Here is a 17,788-nt window from a genome sequence, read left to right as displayed (position 1 = left end):
CCGCCAGCGACGGCGGCTGTCCACGCCACGGCGGAGCCACCTCCTGCTCCGACGCCGCCGTTGGGGTGATCCGAACAGGCGCTCTCCGCCTCCTGGTTCGTGAGCTCGACGGTGATTCCGGTCACGCTCGTCGTCCTCCGCATCTGCGGCCTCGGTCGTTTCCCTACCAACATCTCTTCGACAAGAACAGAAAAAAAAAAACTTTTTTTTTTTCCTTTGAGAGAGAGAGAGAATCAAGGCCGTTGCTTGCGGGAACAAGGTCCAGATACAATTCCATTTAAACATTATATACAGCATCATGTAACGTATATATTATATATATATATTTCGTGTACTTACTCTTATATATTATTCTTCACAAATAAAATAAAATTTAATACTTCCCTCACGTCTTAACCTGTACGCGAAGTTTTAGATATTTGCGTTTGATGCTTTGCAAACTTTCGTGTACGTATATATATATGTGTATATATCTTTTTTGTTAAATTGATTATTTATCAAATTTCACAATCATATTTTTTCGTAAGGAAAATTATACATATTTTCATATATATAGACACAAGTTTTTTTCTCTCTCGTAGCTTCTTTATATATGCGTAGGATCGCCATGCATAAAAGTTTTGATGAACAATAAATATATATATATATATACACATAGCGATCATTAGATTAGTATATATTTTGTTAGGTACGAATTTTATTGGGGCACACATCATCAACTTCAAACACAAGTGCCAAGATTGTCCCCATGTTTTTACTTTTATTTTCACCTTTTCGTTACGAAATATATATAGACATCTCGAAGCGTAACTAAACACACAACACACGCGTATGTACGTACATATATACGTACTGATATATATATATATATATATATATATATATACACGCATTCATGTAGAACATGCAAGTACGTATATCATCAGATTTCCATTCCACGTGGGCAATCATCTTCAAAGTCGTACGATAATTTTATGGACATTTACTCTCTCTCTCTCTCTATATATATATATATGTTTACATCATAAGTTAGTTATTTTTTTTTTGTAAATTAAGTTAGTTATTATTATAGACTCCAAAAACTTATTTTTTCTTTTTGCGTTTAGTAGTTCACTAAAGTGCAAAATACTATACACGTTTCTAGGTGGTTATTTTTTTTATCCTTGTATATGGATATGGAAATGTTTAATTTAAAGAAAAAAATATATACAGATCATAAATAGTGTCGACACAATAATTAAGGAGAATGTCTTGGGTGCGGGTCGGGTCGGGTCGGGTGGGTCTTAGGATCATATGTGCTTAAAGTCTCGACTTGCAAGATTGCATATATATCATATTTGTCTAAATATTTGAAGTGTTTAATACATTATTATCTATTGCTGTGGATATTATTATTATTATTATTATTATTATTATTACTCTGATTCATTGAATCTCTATGAGATTTCCTTTGATTTGCTTGGAATATTAATAGATATAAAGAATCCATTAAATATAATTAAAGGCGACCATACACTCCAGCAGACCATATTATTACAATTAAAATCACCGAACCCTAAAGCTTCTCTAACTTATATTCACAACTTAAAATGACATGTTTTATATGGCCTCCATCCCAGCATTTCAATCACTCTACAATATAATTTTGTTCATAATAAAGTCACAATGAGATGTGCATGGCCAATTAATTGATATATATATAAGGAAACGCAATATAATTCATATATTTATGATCAAAGTCGGTGTTCTTGTTTGTATATAAGGAAAACAGAAGCAATTTTCACATTTTCTCTCTTCTTCTCATCTTTGCTATATTATTCTCGGTTACAAAATATATACAACAAAAAGGTAGTCATTTAATTTAATATAGTAGATATGAGACAATTATTGAGTAGGGTTGAGGATTGTATAGGTCTTTGGGCCTAGGACACAAAAGGGTCTTTTGTAAAAAAAAAAAGAGAGAGACATGAACTAATCTTAACATTTAAGTTTAAATTTTTTTTAATTTATAAAACTAATAAAATCCTTTATTCAGTTTTTTTTATATATATATAATTTGAACTAAAAAGGACAAGCAAAGAATGTATCGAATTGGATTAATTTGTTAAAGTTGGGCTAAATGTTAATGTAAGATTTTTACCACATAACATTAAATTTTTTTAATGTAATATGGGCTTCATTATCGGCCTAATATAATGCAATTAATAAAAACTTAAGATTGTATTAATGTTGGGCCTCGTTACGACACAGAAAGATTTTTATTATAAGTAGGCCTCGATACCGGCCTAATGTTAAAGTATTGACCCAACACTTTTTTTATTAGGCCTCATAAACGGCCCAATTATTATTTTACCAAATTTAAATTCTTAATTTGTAATGGGCCCATCACATACAAATTGCTCACGTGTTTTTATTTACGAATCCATTTATGATTTTTTTTTTTAAATGTTTTGTCGATTAGCTTTCCTTTTGTTCTTGTCCCGTCTCCATACCTTTTTTGTCACATTGTAATATAAAACTATTTAATTCTTAATTAATAGACTTAGTTGTATGAATGGGTGTATATATATATCTATCTTTGGTAAAGAACAAAGTGCAAGGCACATGGTAGGGATGTCAAACGAGTCGGCTCGGATCAGCTCGGACCAACTCATTTCGAGCCAGCTCATTTTCAGCACAGCTCGTTAAGCCCATTTTTATTTGGGCTAGAAAATTTCTGTCTCAACCCAAGTCGCTTAGCTCGCGAGCCGGCTCATATTTTTCTAAATACCTAAAAAAAATCATATCACATTATATAAAATCATATCCAAATGATATATCAACATAAAAAGAACATACCAATACATCCAAATCATATTTATATTCACAATCACAATCTATATACAAAAAATCATTTTCAAATAGATAAAATTATAATCCATCCATGTACAAAAAACCATTTTCAGATCTTAATCCATCCATATACAGTTATATCTTAATCCATAGACAAAAAACCATCTTCATATCCGAATCTATACATAAAAAATTATCTCCAAATCAAAATATTATACCAACAATATCAACACTTTCAAGTTTCAACGTAAATTTTTTTTTACTCCAACTCCCGAACCAGCGGGGGAGCCAGTCGAGCTAGCTCGTTTGGGCTCGGCTCGTGGTGAGCTGGCTCACTCAGCCCATTTTTATTTGGATTCAGATATTCTTGGCTCGGCTCGGTAAAAAAAGAGCCAACCTCGAGCCGGCTCGCGAGCTCCGCTCGTTTTGACATCCCTAGCACATGGTAGTTTGTCTTCTTGGAATTATAAACTTTTTGAATTTTTTAAAGTATCACTGAATTTATCATTTTATCTGCTCAATTTCAGTATTTATTTCTCTCGCGTTCTTTGTCAAACCACAAAAGAGTTTGTTCTTTAAAACTTCTGGGAAATATATATATATATATATACAAGAATCAGGATGACAATATTTACATAAACAGTAACGCAAGAAAAAAATATTCATGGTAGTGAAAAATATTTTTTAAAAAAATTACAACGAAAGCCCGGGTTTCAAGGAGACGTTGGAGAGAGACTCGGGGCTTAAAAGAGGGGCATTTCTGTCAGATCATTATACACGCTTCTCTATGCCAACATGAATTCCCCCTTCCTCCTCCTCCCTCGTTCAGTTTAATTTCAACGAAAAGAAAGATAAAGTAACGAGCTTTCAGTGATGGGTTCTTCGCAAATAAGATTAAATAAAAGTATGGACTTTTCATATTATATTTGGCGATTATTGAGTTTTCATGTAAGTGAAGACAGATACATGTTCTTTATCTTGGAATTTCTCGTCGTTGCCTTTTCCTTTTCTCCCTCAGCTTTTTGGTGTAATGATCTCGGTTTGAATGAACTAAAATCTCCGTGCTTTTAATTTTCGCGTACAACGAGGCAGCGGGCGTAGAGAAATTTCTCTATCTTCTCTCTCTCTCACCGTTTCTGCAAAATCTCAGGTTCTGATTTCTCTGATCGAATCTGCTTTTCAGGTTTCCGTCAATGGCATTCGGGTTTCACGAGTGAATGCCCCAACTACTCTTTCTTTCGCGTGCCCACTTGTTCAGTGAAAGCTACTGCTCCAAACAGGCAAAAAAGGGGGAAGAGGATGCCACTGTTCCTCAGTAATTGCGAAGCGGCTCACGACCACCACCATTGATGGGTTGCACTTAACAGGAAAGGGCTCTAACGTTGTTTTTGAACCATCCTCTTCGCCTTTTTCAGTCTCTGTGTCTTGTCTTTTTCATTTTTGGGTTTCGGTTTTGTTTCGTACTGTGTCACTCTTCCTGAGAAAAAAAGCTTCTTGCTCTGTTTTCTCGGCGTTTCCTCCGTTTGTAACGTTTGGGTTTTTACTAAGCAGTCCCGAGTTATTCGAATTTTCGTTCGAGAGATTTCCGGGAAAATCCGTGGGGTAAGTGAGTTAGTTTGATGAAATGGGTCATTCGATTCTCGAGAAAATGGGGTGTTCCAACTCCAAAACGGCCAAGGACGAGGCGATTCGTCTCTGCAAAGAGAGAAACAGATTCGTGAAACAAGCCATTGATGCAAGATGCTCTCTCGCCGCCGCCCATTTGTCGTACATCTACTCCCTCCGGAACATCGGAACCTGTCTCCGCCGTTACGCAGAGGCGGAGTTACCGACGGAATCGTCTCTGTCGAGGACGAACTCCGCCGCCACCGAGCCGGAGAAGTCCCCTTCTCACTCCTCCTACGCTTCCCCTTCTTCTCCGTCACCGAACTGCGTGAACGCTAACCGTACACCCATTTCGCCTCCGACCAGGAATTTGAGTTACATGAAGACGGAGACTACTCCTTCCGTCACTTTCACGGTGAACCCACCGAGCAACGAGGATGAATTACTGGCAGCGACGACGGAATCTCGGGCGCCGCCGCGACCGGGACGGCCGCAGTCGTCATCGTGGGACTATTTTGACCCTTCTGATGACTTTGAGAGCCTTAGGTTTATAGGGCAAGATCAACCCGATATGGATTCTGACGCAGCCATAGGATGGGAACAGTTTAGACAGAGAAATGTAGCTTGTGGTACGGTGGAAAGTGATGAATCAGGTGGAAAAGCTGGTCCGGAGACGACAATGCGGTTCCATGAAAGTCACTTGAGCTCCAAGACGGAAGGCAAGAATCCGTATGGCGAGAGAGAAGATCCGTCGGAGTTTATTACACACAGGGCTAAGGATTTCGTGTCGAGCATTAAGGATATAGAGCACAGGTTCTTAAGGGCATCTGAATCTGGAAGAGAAGTCTCGAGGATGCTTGAAAGTAACAAGATCAGGGTCGGATTCGCAGAGACAACAGGTTGAAAACCGATGATATCCAGACCTGAAGAGATCATTAAGCTTTACTCATTTTTGGCTGAAATGAGAATTCCTTCGTTTGCAGGAAGGATAGGTTCCATGGCGTTTCTTGCTGCCCTCAAGAACGTTTGTTGTCGGGGTAAAGCCTCCCCTGTTTCTCAAGGTAATGCTTTCCGGTGGGCTCTATCCGATAAATGCTCTGTCTATTCACATTAATCTCTCCTGTATAGGCCGTCATTGAATCGTGAGGCATTGAGTTTAGAATTCTAAGAATGTGAGTATTTGTCTGATATGGCTTGTTTAAGCTTTAATGCAGAACCCATGAATCATGCAACCAAAGTTATTGTCTGGAAGAGGACATCATCCTCGAGATCCTCGTCTTCGAGGCATCCATTGATTCCACCATCCAAAGGAGATCCCGATGATAGTGGAAGCGACTTCGGGGAAGAGTTCTTCTGCATGATCTCTGGTAGTCACTCCTCCACACTCGACAGATTATTCGCCTGGGAGAGAAAACTCTTCGATGAAGTCAAGGTATTTGCCCTTTTATAGTTCTCTACCCGAATGAATATTACAATGGCCGAACTACCCGGAAGCTTGTGTCTTGTTTATCAAGAATCAAATTCGGTATAACATGTCAGCACACAATAGGTTGTCTTTCACTGATTAGGGTTGCTGGTATGTTTGTGTCAAAGGCTAGCGAAACGATAAGGAAGGAGTACGACAGGAAATGCGAGCATCTGAGGATTCAGTTCGCAAAGGATCAGAGCGCTCACACGATAGACAAAACGAGAGCGGCGGTAAAGGATCTTCACTCGAGAATCAGAGTCTCGATCCAATCAGTAGACTCCATATCCAAACGCATCGAGAGAATCAGGGACGAGGAGCTTCAGCCACAGCTCACAGAGCTCGTCCACGGGTAAAAAAAAAACTAACATGCTCTGGTTTCTCTATACATGGTTCTTGAAGGTATCTGGTTCAATGCTTTGTAAAATTCAATTGGGTCTATGAAATTCTTGTCCGTTCAGGATGATAAGAATGTGGAAAGCGATGCTTGAGTGCCACCATTCACAGTACATCACCATCTCACTGGCCTACCATTGTAGAAGAAACTCGTCAAACCCCACACCAGACAGCAACACCCACAAGAGACAGATTCTGTCAGAGCTTCTAGATGAAACTGAGCGTTTTGGTCTCAGCTTCATGGATTTTGTCAGCAGCATGGCTTCCTACGTGGAAGCCCTAAGTGGGTGGCTCCACCACTGCGTCTTGCTCCCTCAAGAACGTTCCAGAAACCGGCGACCGTGGTCCCCACGCCGCGTCCTGGCCCCACCGATATTCGTCCTCTGTAGGGACTGGTCGGCCGGGATGAAATCCCTGCCGGCCGATGAACTGAACGGCTCGATCAGAGCCTTCTCTACGGATCTACAGCTTCTGATGGATCGGAACGGAGAAGCGGAAGAAACAGAGGATAGATTGGAAGAGAATAAGTGTGGCCAAGCGTCGAGCTTGACGTCCATTCATGGAGGCTTGGCGAAGCTTCTAGAGAGATTGAAGAAGTTCTCGGAAGCTTCTCTGAAAATGTACGAAGATGTAAAGCATAAAACTGAAGCAGCTGAAATTGCTTACTGTAATAATTCTAACCGTTGAGACTATGAAACGGAGAAAACCCTTTGTCGTCTTGGGGTCTCTTCCTTTTTTTTTTTTTTGATCTCGTGGAATTATGAGAATGAAAATTTGAATGATTGTCTAGAGAATCTAAATATTTTGTAGAAAGCCCCAAAAATCCAACATTAAATCAAAGTTCAAATATCATGACTTATAATTAATAGTATAGATGTCGTTATACAAAATATTTTTTATTAATCAGATATCGTTTTAGACTTTTTAAGTAATTTTATTAAAAAAAATACAATTCTATCTTTAATTAAAAAAATAATTTTAATAAAAATTAATTAGAATGTAATTTAATAGGAATATATATGACTTTTTTTTATATTTTTTTAGTAACGGTGAAAAATTTTAAATTAGATTTATTTATTTGTTCATATAAATGCGAATATATGAAAGGGAAAAAAGTATTTTTGGACGACTGCGAGGTGGATGGAATTTTCCAAGTTAATGGGGTAAGGCCATATCATATTCATCGCCAGGAACATTGACTCTTATATATATAAGAAAAAAAAAGTCGTAAGGCTATAAGAAAGAATTCCACGTAGACAATCAATAATATTACATATCCCGAAATAATGCATAAACGCTGCTTTTGTCTTGAGATTATCTCGCGACCACTAGTTTTGTGGTGGAACAGTTGACCCTATGGGAAGTCAACTACTTCCATTGAATTTTAAAAGATATCCTCGTTATATGTTTTGTCACGATTTGCTCCAATGTTAGTGGCCACTACCTCCCCATCTTATCGTTGTATTTATAAATCCACCAACCTAATCCGTTTAAATACAAAATGCTCATTGAAATGCCCATGTAATTCATAAGAATATTATATAGTTGAATCATGTTTTCCGGTATAACCCAAGTTTGGGTGGCCTAGTGGTGAGAGAATATACAAAACATGCTCTCACCTTGGGTTCAAATCCAAGCGTGGGAAGGGGTATTCACATGGGCTTCCCCGGTCCTCCGGGAGATGTAGTCGGGTCAAAAGTCCGGTGAACTTCCGGATTATCAAAAAAATATATATATATTTTCCGGTAGAAATTTAATGGATGGAAATATTCACAATGTGCATTTATGTTGTTGACGTAGTCTTTTAATATCATCATTTGTATTCATCAAAAGATATTGAACCATTTATACCAATCTTTATGCGAGGGTATTAAAACTGAATTAACGGATAATCAAATATGATACTCAAAATGAACAAAAATGTCAAATTTAAGGGCTAATTATGCGACGGTCTATTAATTAAAGCCCACATGAAATCATGATGATGCCTCGTTGATTGTAGAGGAAAGACAACCTACGTGACCATAGGTGGTTACTCGGCTTTGTCTTTTGTAATCTTATCGCTCGCCGTCTACGTGAGAGAAAGTGGCGTCCACGTCAGATCTTATGTGTGAAATCCATTGCGGGACCCACGTCCTTGTTTTTTGCGCGTGAGAATTAAAGGTGTCAAATTACCATATGTAGATATATTAACAACACATTTTTTTTATATATGACATTTAAGACTGGAAAAGTACCAAAAAAGGGGGGGGGGAATCCTTTCGCTTCCTTGTGACGCAAACTGCAACTCGATGTTTGCAACTGGCGTTTAATATTTCGTTATTATAAACCCACCCATCATTTTTCTCTATTTTACAGTTTTGGCCCATTTTATCAAATCCATTATAATAAGTCCACGGCACCCGACGCCTAAAACAAACTCAATATGTTGGTAAGTGACAATGAAACGTGTCCTAGGAAATATGGGTGTTACAATCTCAACTTTTTTTTGTTTATTTATTTATTTTTGGAAAATTCCACGGATGTAACCTAACCATGGTTAAGAGTTGTGGTAAGAGACAAGTTGGCCTTTCGACGTGGCGTAGAATCAAAATCAGAATTGGACTCTTACAGCTTTTTATTACGTATGGCGCCGCAACTGGCGACTGTGTCATCACATGATTTATTTATTTACTTATTTATATAACTCTCAACACTTTGGTTAACTTCTCTGGTTATCTTAACCTTACCCATGGGTTAGCTTCGGCTAGATTCCAGCTCTCTATGTCCTCATCAATACCTACGAGACAAAACTTATCAATCATTCCAAAATCTGATGCATATCATACAGAATGGTAATTCACATGAAATGTTGGTTTTTGGATTAATATAATTATGTAACTTATGTTTATTATCAATATTTTTTTATATCTCACATGATGGAATTTAGGTCTAATATTTTAAATTATTAAATTAAACATACAAAACTAAAGTTTAGAATTCTGCACGTATCGTAGATATTTTTTTTAATAGAATAATTTTTTGTTAGATTAATGAATATAAAAGCAAAACGTGGTAATTGAAACGAAGTTTGCATTAAAATTAGAAATGGTGCAAAGAAGAATAATGAAATAATAATGTTTTTCTTTTGTGAAACTTGATAGTATATGGCAACAAGGAGAATAACATTTCTAATTTTTTTTTTGGGGAAATGGCTTGGATCCTAAGCACATGTGAACGTCGCGTTCCTATTGGTCTAAAGCCTCCATGGAATAAAGATGTCTTTGAGCTGACGAGAGGGAAAAAAATTAAACATTATCATATAATTATTAATTTATAAAAAACTTTTGGACGAGCCCAATGGGCGCTTTGGGGTTATATAAAGCAAGAGAAACTGCTCAGGCGTAGAAACCAGGAGTGACAAAAGCGAGTTCCAGAGTTCCTCGTTTCGATCCTTTGATTTTCGATTTTCGCATTTTAATCCTGTTTGTTTGATCTTCTTCTTCTTCTTCTTCTTGCTCTGTTTTCTGTTCGTCATCCGTCTTTCAAAAGCTCACGGATTCGGGTTTCTTCCCAAAACCTTGATAGAGTCTTTCAGAGAGCCAGGTGATCAGAACAGAAATCTGGGTTCCTTTTTTTATATATAGATTTTGATTTCGAGCTAATCGACTAAGAGGGTGTGTTTTTAATCCCTCTCTGTTGATTTGCCCGGCAAAAATTTCATCTGGGTATCTTCAAAATCTTACCTTTTTTTTTCTTTGATCTCACCTTGTTTCTTAGCTTTTTTGGTTTTGTCTGATAAGCCACAGGTACACATACACATATATATATATATGCATGGCGGCCATTGATATGTTCAATAGCAGCTCAAATTTCTCAGATCCTTTTAGAGAAGAACTCATGAAAGCACTTGAACCTTTTATGAAAAGCGCTTCTCCTTCTCCTCCCTTTTCTCCTCTTTCTCCTTCTTTCTCCCAACTTTCTTCCTACCCACAGCCAAATTTTCCCGAACTTTCCTACCTGCCAAACACCAGTTTCTTCCCGAGCATGGGTTTCTCCCAGACAGCACCTCTCGGCCTTAATCAGCTCACCCCTTATCAGATCAACCAGATCCAGAACCAACTCAACCAGAGACACGCCTTCGTCTCCAACCTCTCCCCAAAGCCTGTCCCCATGAAGAATTTCTCTTCTTGTTCGTTGAAATCCCAGAAGCTCTACCGAGGCGTTAGGCAGAGGCACTGGGGCAAATGGGTCGCCGAGATCCGTTTGCCCAAGAACCGAACCCGTCTCTGGCTCGGAACATTCGACACCGCAGAGGAAGCCGCCATGGCCTACGACCAGGCCGCTTACAAGCTCCGAGGTGAGCTCGCTCGCCTTAACTTCCCTCACATCAGGCACGACGAAAACGGCCTTGTCGGTAGCTTCAAGCCCCTCCACGCTTCGGTCGACGCCAAACTTGAAGCGATCTGCCAGGGCTTGAGGAAAACAGAGGAACCATGCTCTGTTTCGGATGAGACCGAACTGATTCAGCCCAAAACAGAGCAGGAGTCGGAGTTATCGGACAAAACCGAATCTGGGTTCCCGAGATTCGATGAACACTCGGTGTCCGACGAGTCTCAGGCCGGATCTTCGTCGCCGGAGTCAGGGATTACGTTCCTGGACTTCTCCGACTCTGGGTTTGACGAGATCGGGAATTTGGGATTGGAGAAGTTTCCCTCGGTGGAGATCGACTGGGAAGCGATCAGCAAACTGTCCGAATCCTAAGACCCTTCGCAGTAATTTTCCATCTGCAGGTCTAGTAATATCTCGAGTCCCTCCTGATGTCGATGTAATATGTCTCTGCAACATAAATTTTTAAAGCAGTTGCAGGGAATCCATGTCGATGCTATATGTCTCGTCTTCTGGATTAGGGTTTAGTGTCGTCTTACTTTTATAGCAGTAAGAACATGAACAAAAGTGTCGATCTCCAAGTTTGGTCTGGCCGGTAAATTTTTAGTCCTCGGCCGACAAATCGGAGATATCTCATGTGCCATACGTTATGTATGATGTTTCTTTCTAAATCTACAGAGATGTAAATTTCAGAGTCTTGCTTATGATTCAGCATGTTGAGTATTAGTTAATGAATGTTAATGAACATCTAGGGCTTTTCAACAGCGGCGCTTGTAATAAATCATCTGATTATGATTTTATTTAAGAATGTAATATTGGATCGGACACTTTAATTGGAATCTACGGATCAAAGCATCAAAGTTAAGCTTCAGTTCGTCCGAAACAGAGAAATCTATAACATGACTTTGCTCTTTGGCAGTGAAGACTCTTTCTCACGGAGAAAATTTGGAAAAATTGAATAATATTACGTAATATGTAAGATTAGATTTGGGAGGATTTCTGTTAGTTAACCAAGTAATATTACTTAAAATCAAATCCTAAAAAAAATCAAATCTAGATACCACGTAATATTTTATACAATCTTTTTAAATCTTCTCTGTATTTATTTATTTATTTATTTATGTGCAAATTTATAATGGCGAGGCATAGGACAGAGGAGAGTATGGGAGGCATCGCCTTGGGCTTAAAGACAGAGAATCTTATCCAATATTCCGATTCTTTCCTTTCATCGCATAAAGACAGTGTTCATACTTCCAAAAATTTACCAAAACGTATCCTTCTTTGTTCTTTCACACACATGATTTTTTTATTATTTTTATTTTATACATTATTTGCTTCCACTTTATTCGAGCCAATAACATTTATATATAATATATGTGTGTGCGCGCGAGCTATATATATAAAACTAATGAATATATATATCATAACAAGATGGATCCATTCATGTTTGGTTGCAGAAAACCTAACCTTGTGGGGAAGATATTTTCTGTTTTTCTCTAGAGTTTCAGAAAATTTAAATTCTTATGCTATATTAAGATTTCCTTGAATTTTACCCAATTATTGATATCTCAAATAATAAAATTTTCTAGACCCGCCCTTGCACATACATACCAACGGTTGTTCTAAAGCACCCTACCCCTTTTACTATTTTTAGTGTGACATATGCAATCCTATGCAAATCTCACGTAGAAAAATCATACATGCAAATTAAATGTGTTCACCAAAATTTGAGTGTGCCGTACCCCCCTAATCTTTTTTTATGTGCGGACATGATAAGAAATATATATATATATATATATATATATATATACCTCTTTTTTCTAAAATATATAAATAAATATCTAAACTTTTAATATATATAATTATTAATCCAAATATTAAAATATTCTAAATTGATATCGAAACTTCTGAAATCGATAATAATTTATAAACTCGAATTATGAATTGGAGAGAATTATTGAAGTTTTCCAATAAGTTGTGTCACTGTTAAGAAATATCCTACACTTGCTTCGTAATCAAATTGTTCGCATACATCCTTTATATTTTATAGAAAAAATTGAAATTTGGCATCGATTTCATGAATCATGATATTAATTCAGAACATTTGAGCTATCAATTTAGAATATTATTAATATTTGTGATAACAGCTATATCAAATTAAAAATTTAAGTATTTATTTGTTATATTTTAAAAAGTTGAGTTAATTAGTATGTTATTTTATTTTTTGATTGACTACGAAGCGCTTTAAACTGCGTTGATATCTTTAATATGTGATTTTTCCTTTCTATAATTATGAAAAAACAATACATGAGAAGCTAGTCTCCAGTCATTACACAACAATTAGCTATACTCTCTCTTGCTTCTTTTTTGTTTAGTGGGTTGCGTTTTCTCTTGCCGCCGGATGTATTAACAACGTGTAATACATACATGAAACTGTAAAACAAAGACGAAGGAACAAAACAGCGTTACATCGTACATATTATGTAATAACATACCTCTAAAACACGTACGATCGATCCCATGCATGCGCATTTACGTGCACATCGTCACTTCTTCAAGATGAATTCGGTCTCACACCTCTGCGACTCAATGTGATCGTTTAAATCTTTCACGTTCACATTACACGTCACAGTCACTTCCTCCTTCCATCTCAACGGCCCCACACCGTACTCCGCCTTGAGATCTGCCGACAAAATCAGCTTCACCGACTGTTTCGACTTGGGCAATGCGGCGTTCTTGGACGCGTCGAGCTTCAGATGAACCGGGTCGGATCCATAAGCGGATTGCGTCAGCTTGGGAAATTTCCCACTTCCGATATTCTTGCCCTCGTACGAAATCGAAACGATATCACCCTCCGTGTATTCGACGCCCATATTGGACGTGGGGTTTTCGGCTCTTATCGTGATTCCATACGATACAACGTGAGATTGATTAGATTTGACGGCGAACTTGTAGACATTGAATATCGGTTGAACGGGACGGAAGACGAAATTGACGATCAAACCGACGAAACCCATGATGATCCCGAGAACGACCAAGATGATGGAAAACCACGCAAGCCGTTTACAACGTCCACCTTTCTTCTTTCGCTCTGGCTTCCGTCTTTGTTGTGCGATATTGGCATGTTCCGGGGGTGGGACCCAATAAACCTGATCCTTGGGGGCTTGGACCACATAGGTCTCGACCTCGGGGATCGGTTCGGGAGGGGGATCATGAGGAGGAGTAGGGCTCGGCAAAAAGTTGAGGGAATTTTGGCGCCAATGGGAGGAGGAGGGGCTGCCGGAGCCGGAGAGGAGGTCGGGCAGGCTGGAGGTGGGCCGGTGGAAGGCGGACGATGGATCGTCGGGCTTGTCGTCTTCGTGGATAGTGGAGGGCGGCCGAGGAAGCCGTGGCCCCTCCATAGGAGAAAGCGCCGGCGAAGTGCCTGTGTTGTTATGTGCGGCTCTTAATTTGGAGGGTGACAATAGAGAGAGAAGGAGCAAGAGAAAGAGAGAGAGAAGAGGAAAATGGTGAAATTAGGGTTTGTATGGCGGTATCGTTGCATGGCTCAGACTTTGGTTGGTCTAGAGACAATTTTGCATTTTGGAGTTTGCCCACTTACCTTCGTCCCAGGCGGGAGGTGGGCCGGTGGAAGGCGGACGATGTATCGTCGGGCTTGTCGTCTTCGTGGATAGTGGAGGGCGGCCGAGGAAGCCGTGGCCCCTCCATAGGAGAAAGCGCCGGCGAAGTGCCTGTGTTGTTATGTGCGGCTCTTAATTTGGAGGGTGACAATAGAGAGAGAAGGAGCAAGAGAAAGAGAGAGAGAAGAGGAAAATGGTGAAATTAGGGTTTGTATGGCGGTATCGTTGCATGGCTCAGACTTTGGTTGGTCTAGAGACAATTTTGCATTTTGGAGTTTGCCCACTTACCTTCGTCCCTCCTTTTTAGAAAAATTTCCATTTGTTGTTGCCAAATTATTTAACCATATATATATATAATATAGGTTACATAATAAAATATATATATATATATATTAGAGGCATATAAATTATCATTGTCACCGCGAGTTTATCTTTCGAACGTACACGCCGGATTTCCATGATAGAGTGGCAATCTCGTAATAATAGTCCATGGGCTTGTTTGGTGTGGCCCAAATTATTTACACCTTTTTTTAAGTGGGCAATTCGGTATGAGATTCTGAAAATAATCCATGGCCCATTGGGCTTTGTTCAAATTTATCTATGCACCTCTGCACGTGATAATTCTCTTTAAATTCCCATAATACCCTTGAGAATGTATATACATCACATCAGTCTCTCCAAGATCGGAGCAAAAGCTGACCGGAAATGATGGCTCGCCGCGACATTCTCCTCCTCTCTCTCCTCTTCGCTGCCGTCTCAGCTGTTGCCTTCGCCGTAAGTTCCCCGAATCGCCTCCGCATCTCTATTTTTCCCTGATATCTATTTTGACTCTTTCTTCTATTTTTTTGGTCGCCGGATTATCCGACCTTGCAGGACGACGATCCGGACTGTGTGTACACATTCTACATCCGGACGGGATCGATATTCAAGGCAGGGACCGATTCCATCATCAGCGCACGAATCTACGATAAGCACGGGGACTACATCGGGATCCGAGATCTGGAGAAATGGGGAGGTCTAATGGGCTCGGAATACAACTACTACGAGAAGGGCAACCTCGACATTTTCAGCGGGAAAGCACCGTGCCTGCCGAGTCCGGTCTGTGCACTGAACCTGACCTCCGATGGGTCGGGCGACCACCATGGATGGTACGTCAACTACGTGGAGGTCACGACCACCGGTGTCCATGCCCAGTGTTCTCAGCAGAGCTTCAAGGTCGAGCAATGGCTGGCGCTCGATACAGCTCCGTACGAGCTAACCGCGATCCGAAACAACTGCCCGTCCACTGTCAAGGAGGGCGTCGATCGGGTCGGGTCCGAGATCCGGAAGGCTCTCTCTTGGGTCGTGTGAGTGCGTGAGTGATGGAGAGGATGAGGCCCTGTTTTTGTCGTTTTGTGGAGGGAGTGATTGGTGAATAAAATGATTGGTCGTTTGTGGGTCAGGTCGGGGAATAATATTTTATCAAGTATCGAAGAAAAAGAGTGAGTAAAGGATCTTTAATGTTTGGTCTGGCAAGATCCATGGGTCACATGGCTTTTCTGTGTGTGTCGGGATGGATAACTTTTTATTATTAACGTTACTATTATTTGGAGCAACAGCAATACATAAATTTCTATTGTTTTTTTTAACAAAATACATTATTTAATTTTGTAATTACATAAACTTTAAAAATTATTACCAAAATATATAAACGTTTAAGTATTATCATAGATCTACATAAACTTTGTAATTTTTGAAACATAGGTGGATTTATCTTTATATATATATATATATATATATATATATATATAATATTCTTTTAAAGTTCTCAAAACGCCAAAATAAGCAAAAACATCATGGGTCACATCATTTTAAACCAACTCCCGAATTGGAAATGCAGTGGTCTATCTCTATATTGTCTTCGCCTGATGAATTTCAAGAATGTTGCCTCTCCCCTAAAAAAGTCCGACCCTTTCAATTACCCCCCAAAAAAAAAACTACACTACAAGCTCTCGACGTATATGGATGGCTTAGAAGACGAAGTTCAAGGACTTCACTGACCAAAAAACGTTCGTCTCGGATTTCTCTGGTTCCGGTTAAAAGGGTAACCTTGAAAGGGGGCTTACTTCTTTCAGAATCTCGCGTGAGAGCTCATCCGCTGTGTACTCGACCCCAAAGCACCTCACCACCTCCATCTTCGGGTTAAGCAAGTACCTGCATTGTTAAACCATGCATGCCCTTTTGAGCTGTGAACAGCTTTGCTTGAGATTAAATGGGTTTCTGTTACATGAATTCGTAAGAACTTGACAGATTGATTCTGTCTCACATGTTGTGAGAGGTATCGACAAGATAATCGCCCCCTTCCTCTTCGACCTTCTTGAAATAGACACGGTACTCCTGAGCCATCTGCCTTATTGCACCTACAGGTCCGGTCAATCCCATGATTCTTCCGTCAATCTCTGAAACAAAAAGGAATCAAATAACATGTCAGAGAGTTTTCCCAAATGAGATGCCTTTCTCTGAGAAAAGCAGACACTAACTGGTGGGAAGAGGGATACATGCCTTTTAAGTATGCATGGAGATGAGAAGGTGTGTCGCGTTGAGGATCCATGGTGACAAACACGGGAAGGATCTTCAGATTATGGCTGCACTCTGGTCATACGGACACTGTAAGATTAGGTACTGCTAGCTAAATTCGGTCCGAACAATTCCAAATGTAGAATGAGTTTCTTTAAGTTACTGAACCTAGTTTGTCTATCGCCTTGGCCATCATTGTTAACTGTTCCGGGCCGACATCAGGAGAAAATGTGTATCCAAAATAGAGTAGAACCCAGTTCCCGAGAAAGTCCTTCTCGGTGACCATCTTATTCTCTGTACTGATCAAAGTGAACGGCCTCCCGATAATCGGACCCTTAACAGTGGTGTTGGAGATAGGGCTTCCCCCCTGACCTGTAAGAACAAGCAGAAAATCAATGGAAAGACGGTCTCAATCTCGTATGCTCCAGAAGCTAAGCCAATCTAATGTCCATGTCCAGATATATCAAGGTGAATGACCAAAGATACTAAGGTCTAAGTGGCTTCTCAATGCTCCAAATATTACCGGACCATGAGGATCTCATGGGGCATCATTTCAATTTTCATGGATTTTCATTACCTAGTATGTGCAAACAAGAAACAAACCCGAAAAAAATACCTTTTGGAACTGATCTTCTTTCATCATTGTAATGAAGAAACGAAGCAAACCCAGCGAAGCCAAGAACTACAGCTGGCTGAAAATGAGACAAGAGAGCATAACATATTATCAATCGGACAAAAGTGAGATATCTACTAATTCCCAACATCATATTTCAGTTCAGAGGCCAATCGAAATGTTCGGTGCGGGATTCAGAAACAAGTGCGAGAGAGTTTAAACGATACGACGGCATAAACAGCCCACGAGCGAGAAGCCTGCGTTTCGACGGGCAATGAATTGTTACGGCGAGGGATTCCATGGCTGTGCCTCGACGATTGCGTGAAGCTGAAC

General features: G+C 39.6%; 6 protein-coding genes across 9 annotated transcripts in view; 3 read left to right on the top strand and 3 right to left on the bottom strand.

The window, feature by feature from the left end:
- LOC104804160 overlaps positions 1-442 on the bottom strand; it is a 1,348-nt gene extending 906 nt beyond the window's left edge. The window contains exon 1 of one of the 2 annotated variants that reach the window (XM_010528353.2): positions 1-442. In XM_010528353.2, coding sequence (XP_010526655.1) covers positions 1-173 — 173 coding nt within the window. In that variant the 5' untranslated portion in view covers positions 174-442. The other variant, XM_010528352.1, reaches the window with a different exon arrangement.
- Positions 443-3,641: 3,199 nt separating this feature from the next.
- On the top strand, positions 3,642-7,014 carry LOC104804158. 3 transcript variants are annotated; one of them, XM_010528350.2, is made up of 6 exons: positions 3,642-3,736; positions 4,016-5,336; positions 5,421-5,498; positions 5,652-5,869; positions 6,031-6,254; positions 6,364-7,014. In XM_010528350.2, exons 2-6 carry the CDS (start codon positions 4,457-4,459, stop codon positions 6,983-6,985), a joined length of 2,022 nt encoding a protein of 673 aa, XP_010526652.1. In that variant the 5' UTR covers positions 3,642-3,736; positions 4,016-4,456; the 3' UTR covers positions 6,986-7,014. The 3 variants fall into 3 exon arrangements, with proteins under 3 accessions (XP_010526652.1, XP_010526651.1, XP_010526653.1); XM_010528349.2 differs by having other exon boundaries at positions 3,671-3,780; XM_010528351.2 differs by lacking the exon at positions 3,642-3,736 and adding an exon at positions 3,769-3,859.
- A 2,397-nt stretch (positions 7,015-9,411) lies between these two features.
- Positions 9,412-11,466, top strand: LOC104804157 (ethylene-responsive transcription factor ERF060). Its single transcript, XM_010528348.2, has one exon. The coding sequence runs from the start codon at positions 10,115-10,117 to the stop codon at positions 11,039-11,041; it is 927 nt and encodes a 308-aa protein (XP_010526650.1). The 5' UTR covers positions 9,412-10,114; the 3' UTR covers positions 11,042-11,466.
- A 1,454-nt stretch (positions 11,467-12,920) lies between these two features.
- Positions 12,921-14,163, bottom strand: LOC104804156. Its single transcript, XM_010528347.1, has one exon. It carries the CDS (start codon positions 14,065-14,067, stop codon positions 13,213-13,215), a length of 855 nt encoding a protein of 284 aa, XP_010526649.1. The 5' UTR covers positions 14,068-14,163; the 3' UTR covers positions 12,921-13,212.
- A 785-nt stretch (positions 14,164-14,948) lies between these two features.
- LOC104804155 (PLAT domain-containing protein 2) lies at positions 14,949-15,883 on the top strand. Its single transcript, XM_010528346.1, has 2 exons — positions 14,949-15,060; positions 15,160-15,883. The coding sequence occupies exons 1-2, from the start codon at positions 14,992-14,994 to the stop codon at positions 15,634-15,636; spliced, it is 546 nt and encodes a 181-aa protein (XP_010526648.1). The 5' UTR covers positions 14,949-14,991; the 3' UTR covers positions 15,637-15,883.
- A 224-nt stretch (positions 15,884-16,107) lies between these two features.
- LOC104804154 (protein SCO1 homolog 2, mitochondrial-like) overlaps positions 16,108-17,788 on the bottom strand; it is a 2,381-nt gene continuing 700 nt past the window's right edge. Inside the window, exons 3-8 of the mRNA XM_010528344.1 lie at positions 17,683-17,788; positions 17,459-17,534; positions 17,011-17,214; positions 16,828-16,917; positions 16,592-16,724; positions 16,108-16,479 (exon numbers count right to left, since the gene is read on the bottom strand). Of these exons, the coding sequence (XP_010526646.1) occupies positions 16,362-16,479; positions 16,592-16,724; positions 16,828-16,917; positions 17,011-17,214; positions 17,459-17,534; positions 17,683-17,788 (727 nt within the window). The 3' untranslated portion in view covers positions 16,108-16,361. The remainder of the gene's footprint in view (positions 16,480-16,591; positions 16,725-16,827; positions 16,918-17,010; positions 17,215-17,458; positions 17,535-17,682) is intronic.

Source organism: Tarenaya hassleriana, unplaced genomic scaffold (assembly GCF_000463585.1).
Source record: "Tarenaya hassleriana unplaced genomic scaffold, ASM46358v1 Cleome9, whole genome shotgun sequence".
NCBI lineage: Eukaryota > Viridiplantae > Streptophyta > Magnoliopsida > Brassicales > Cleomaceae > Tarenaya > Tarenaya hassleriana.
This window is presented reverse-complemented; position numbering and strand designations above follow the sequence as displayed.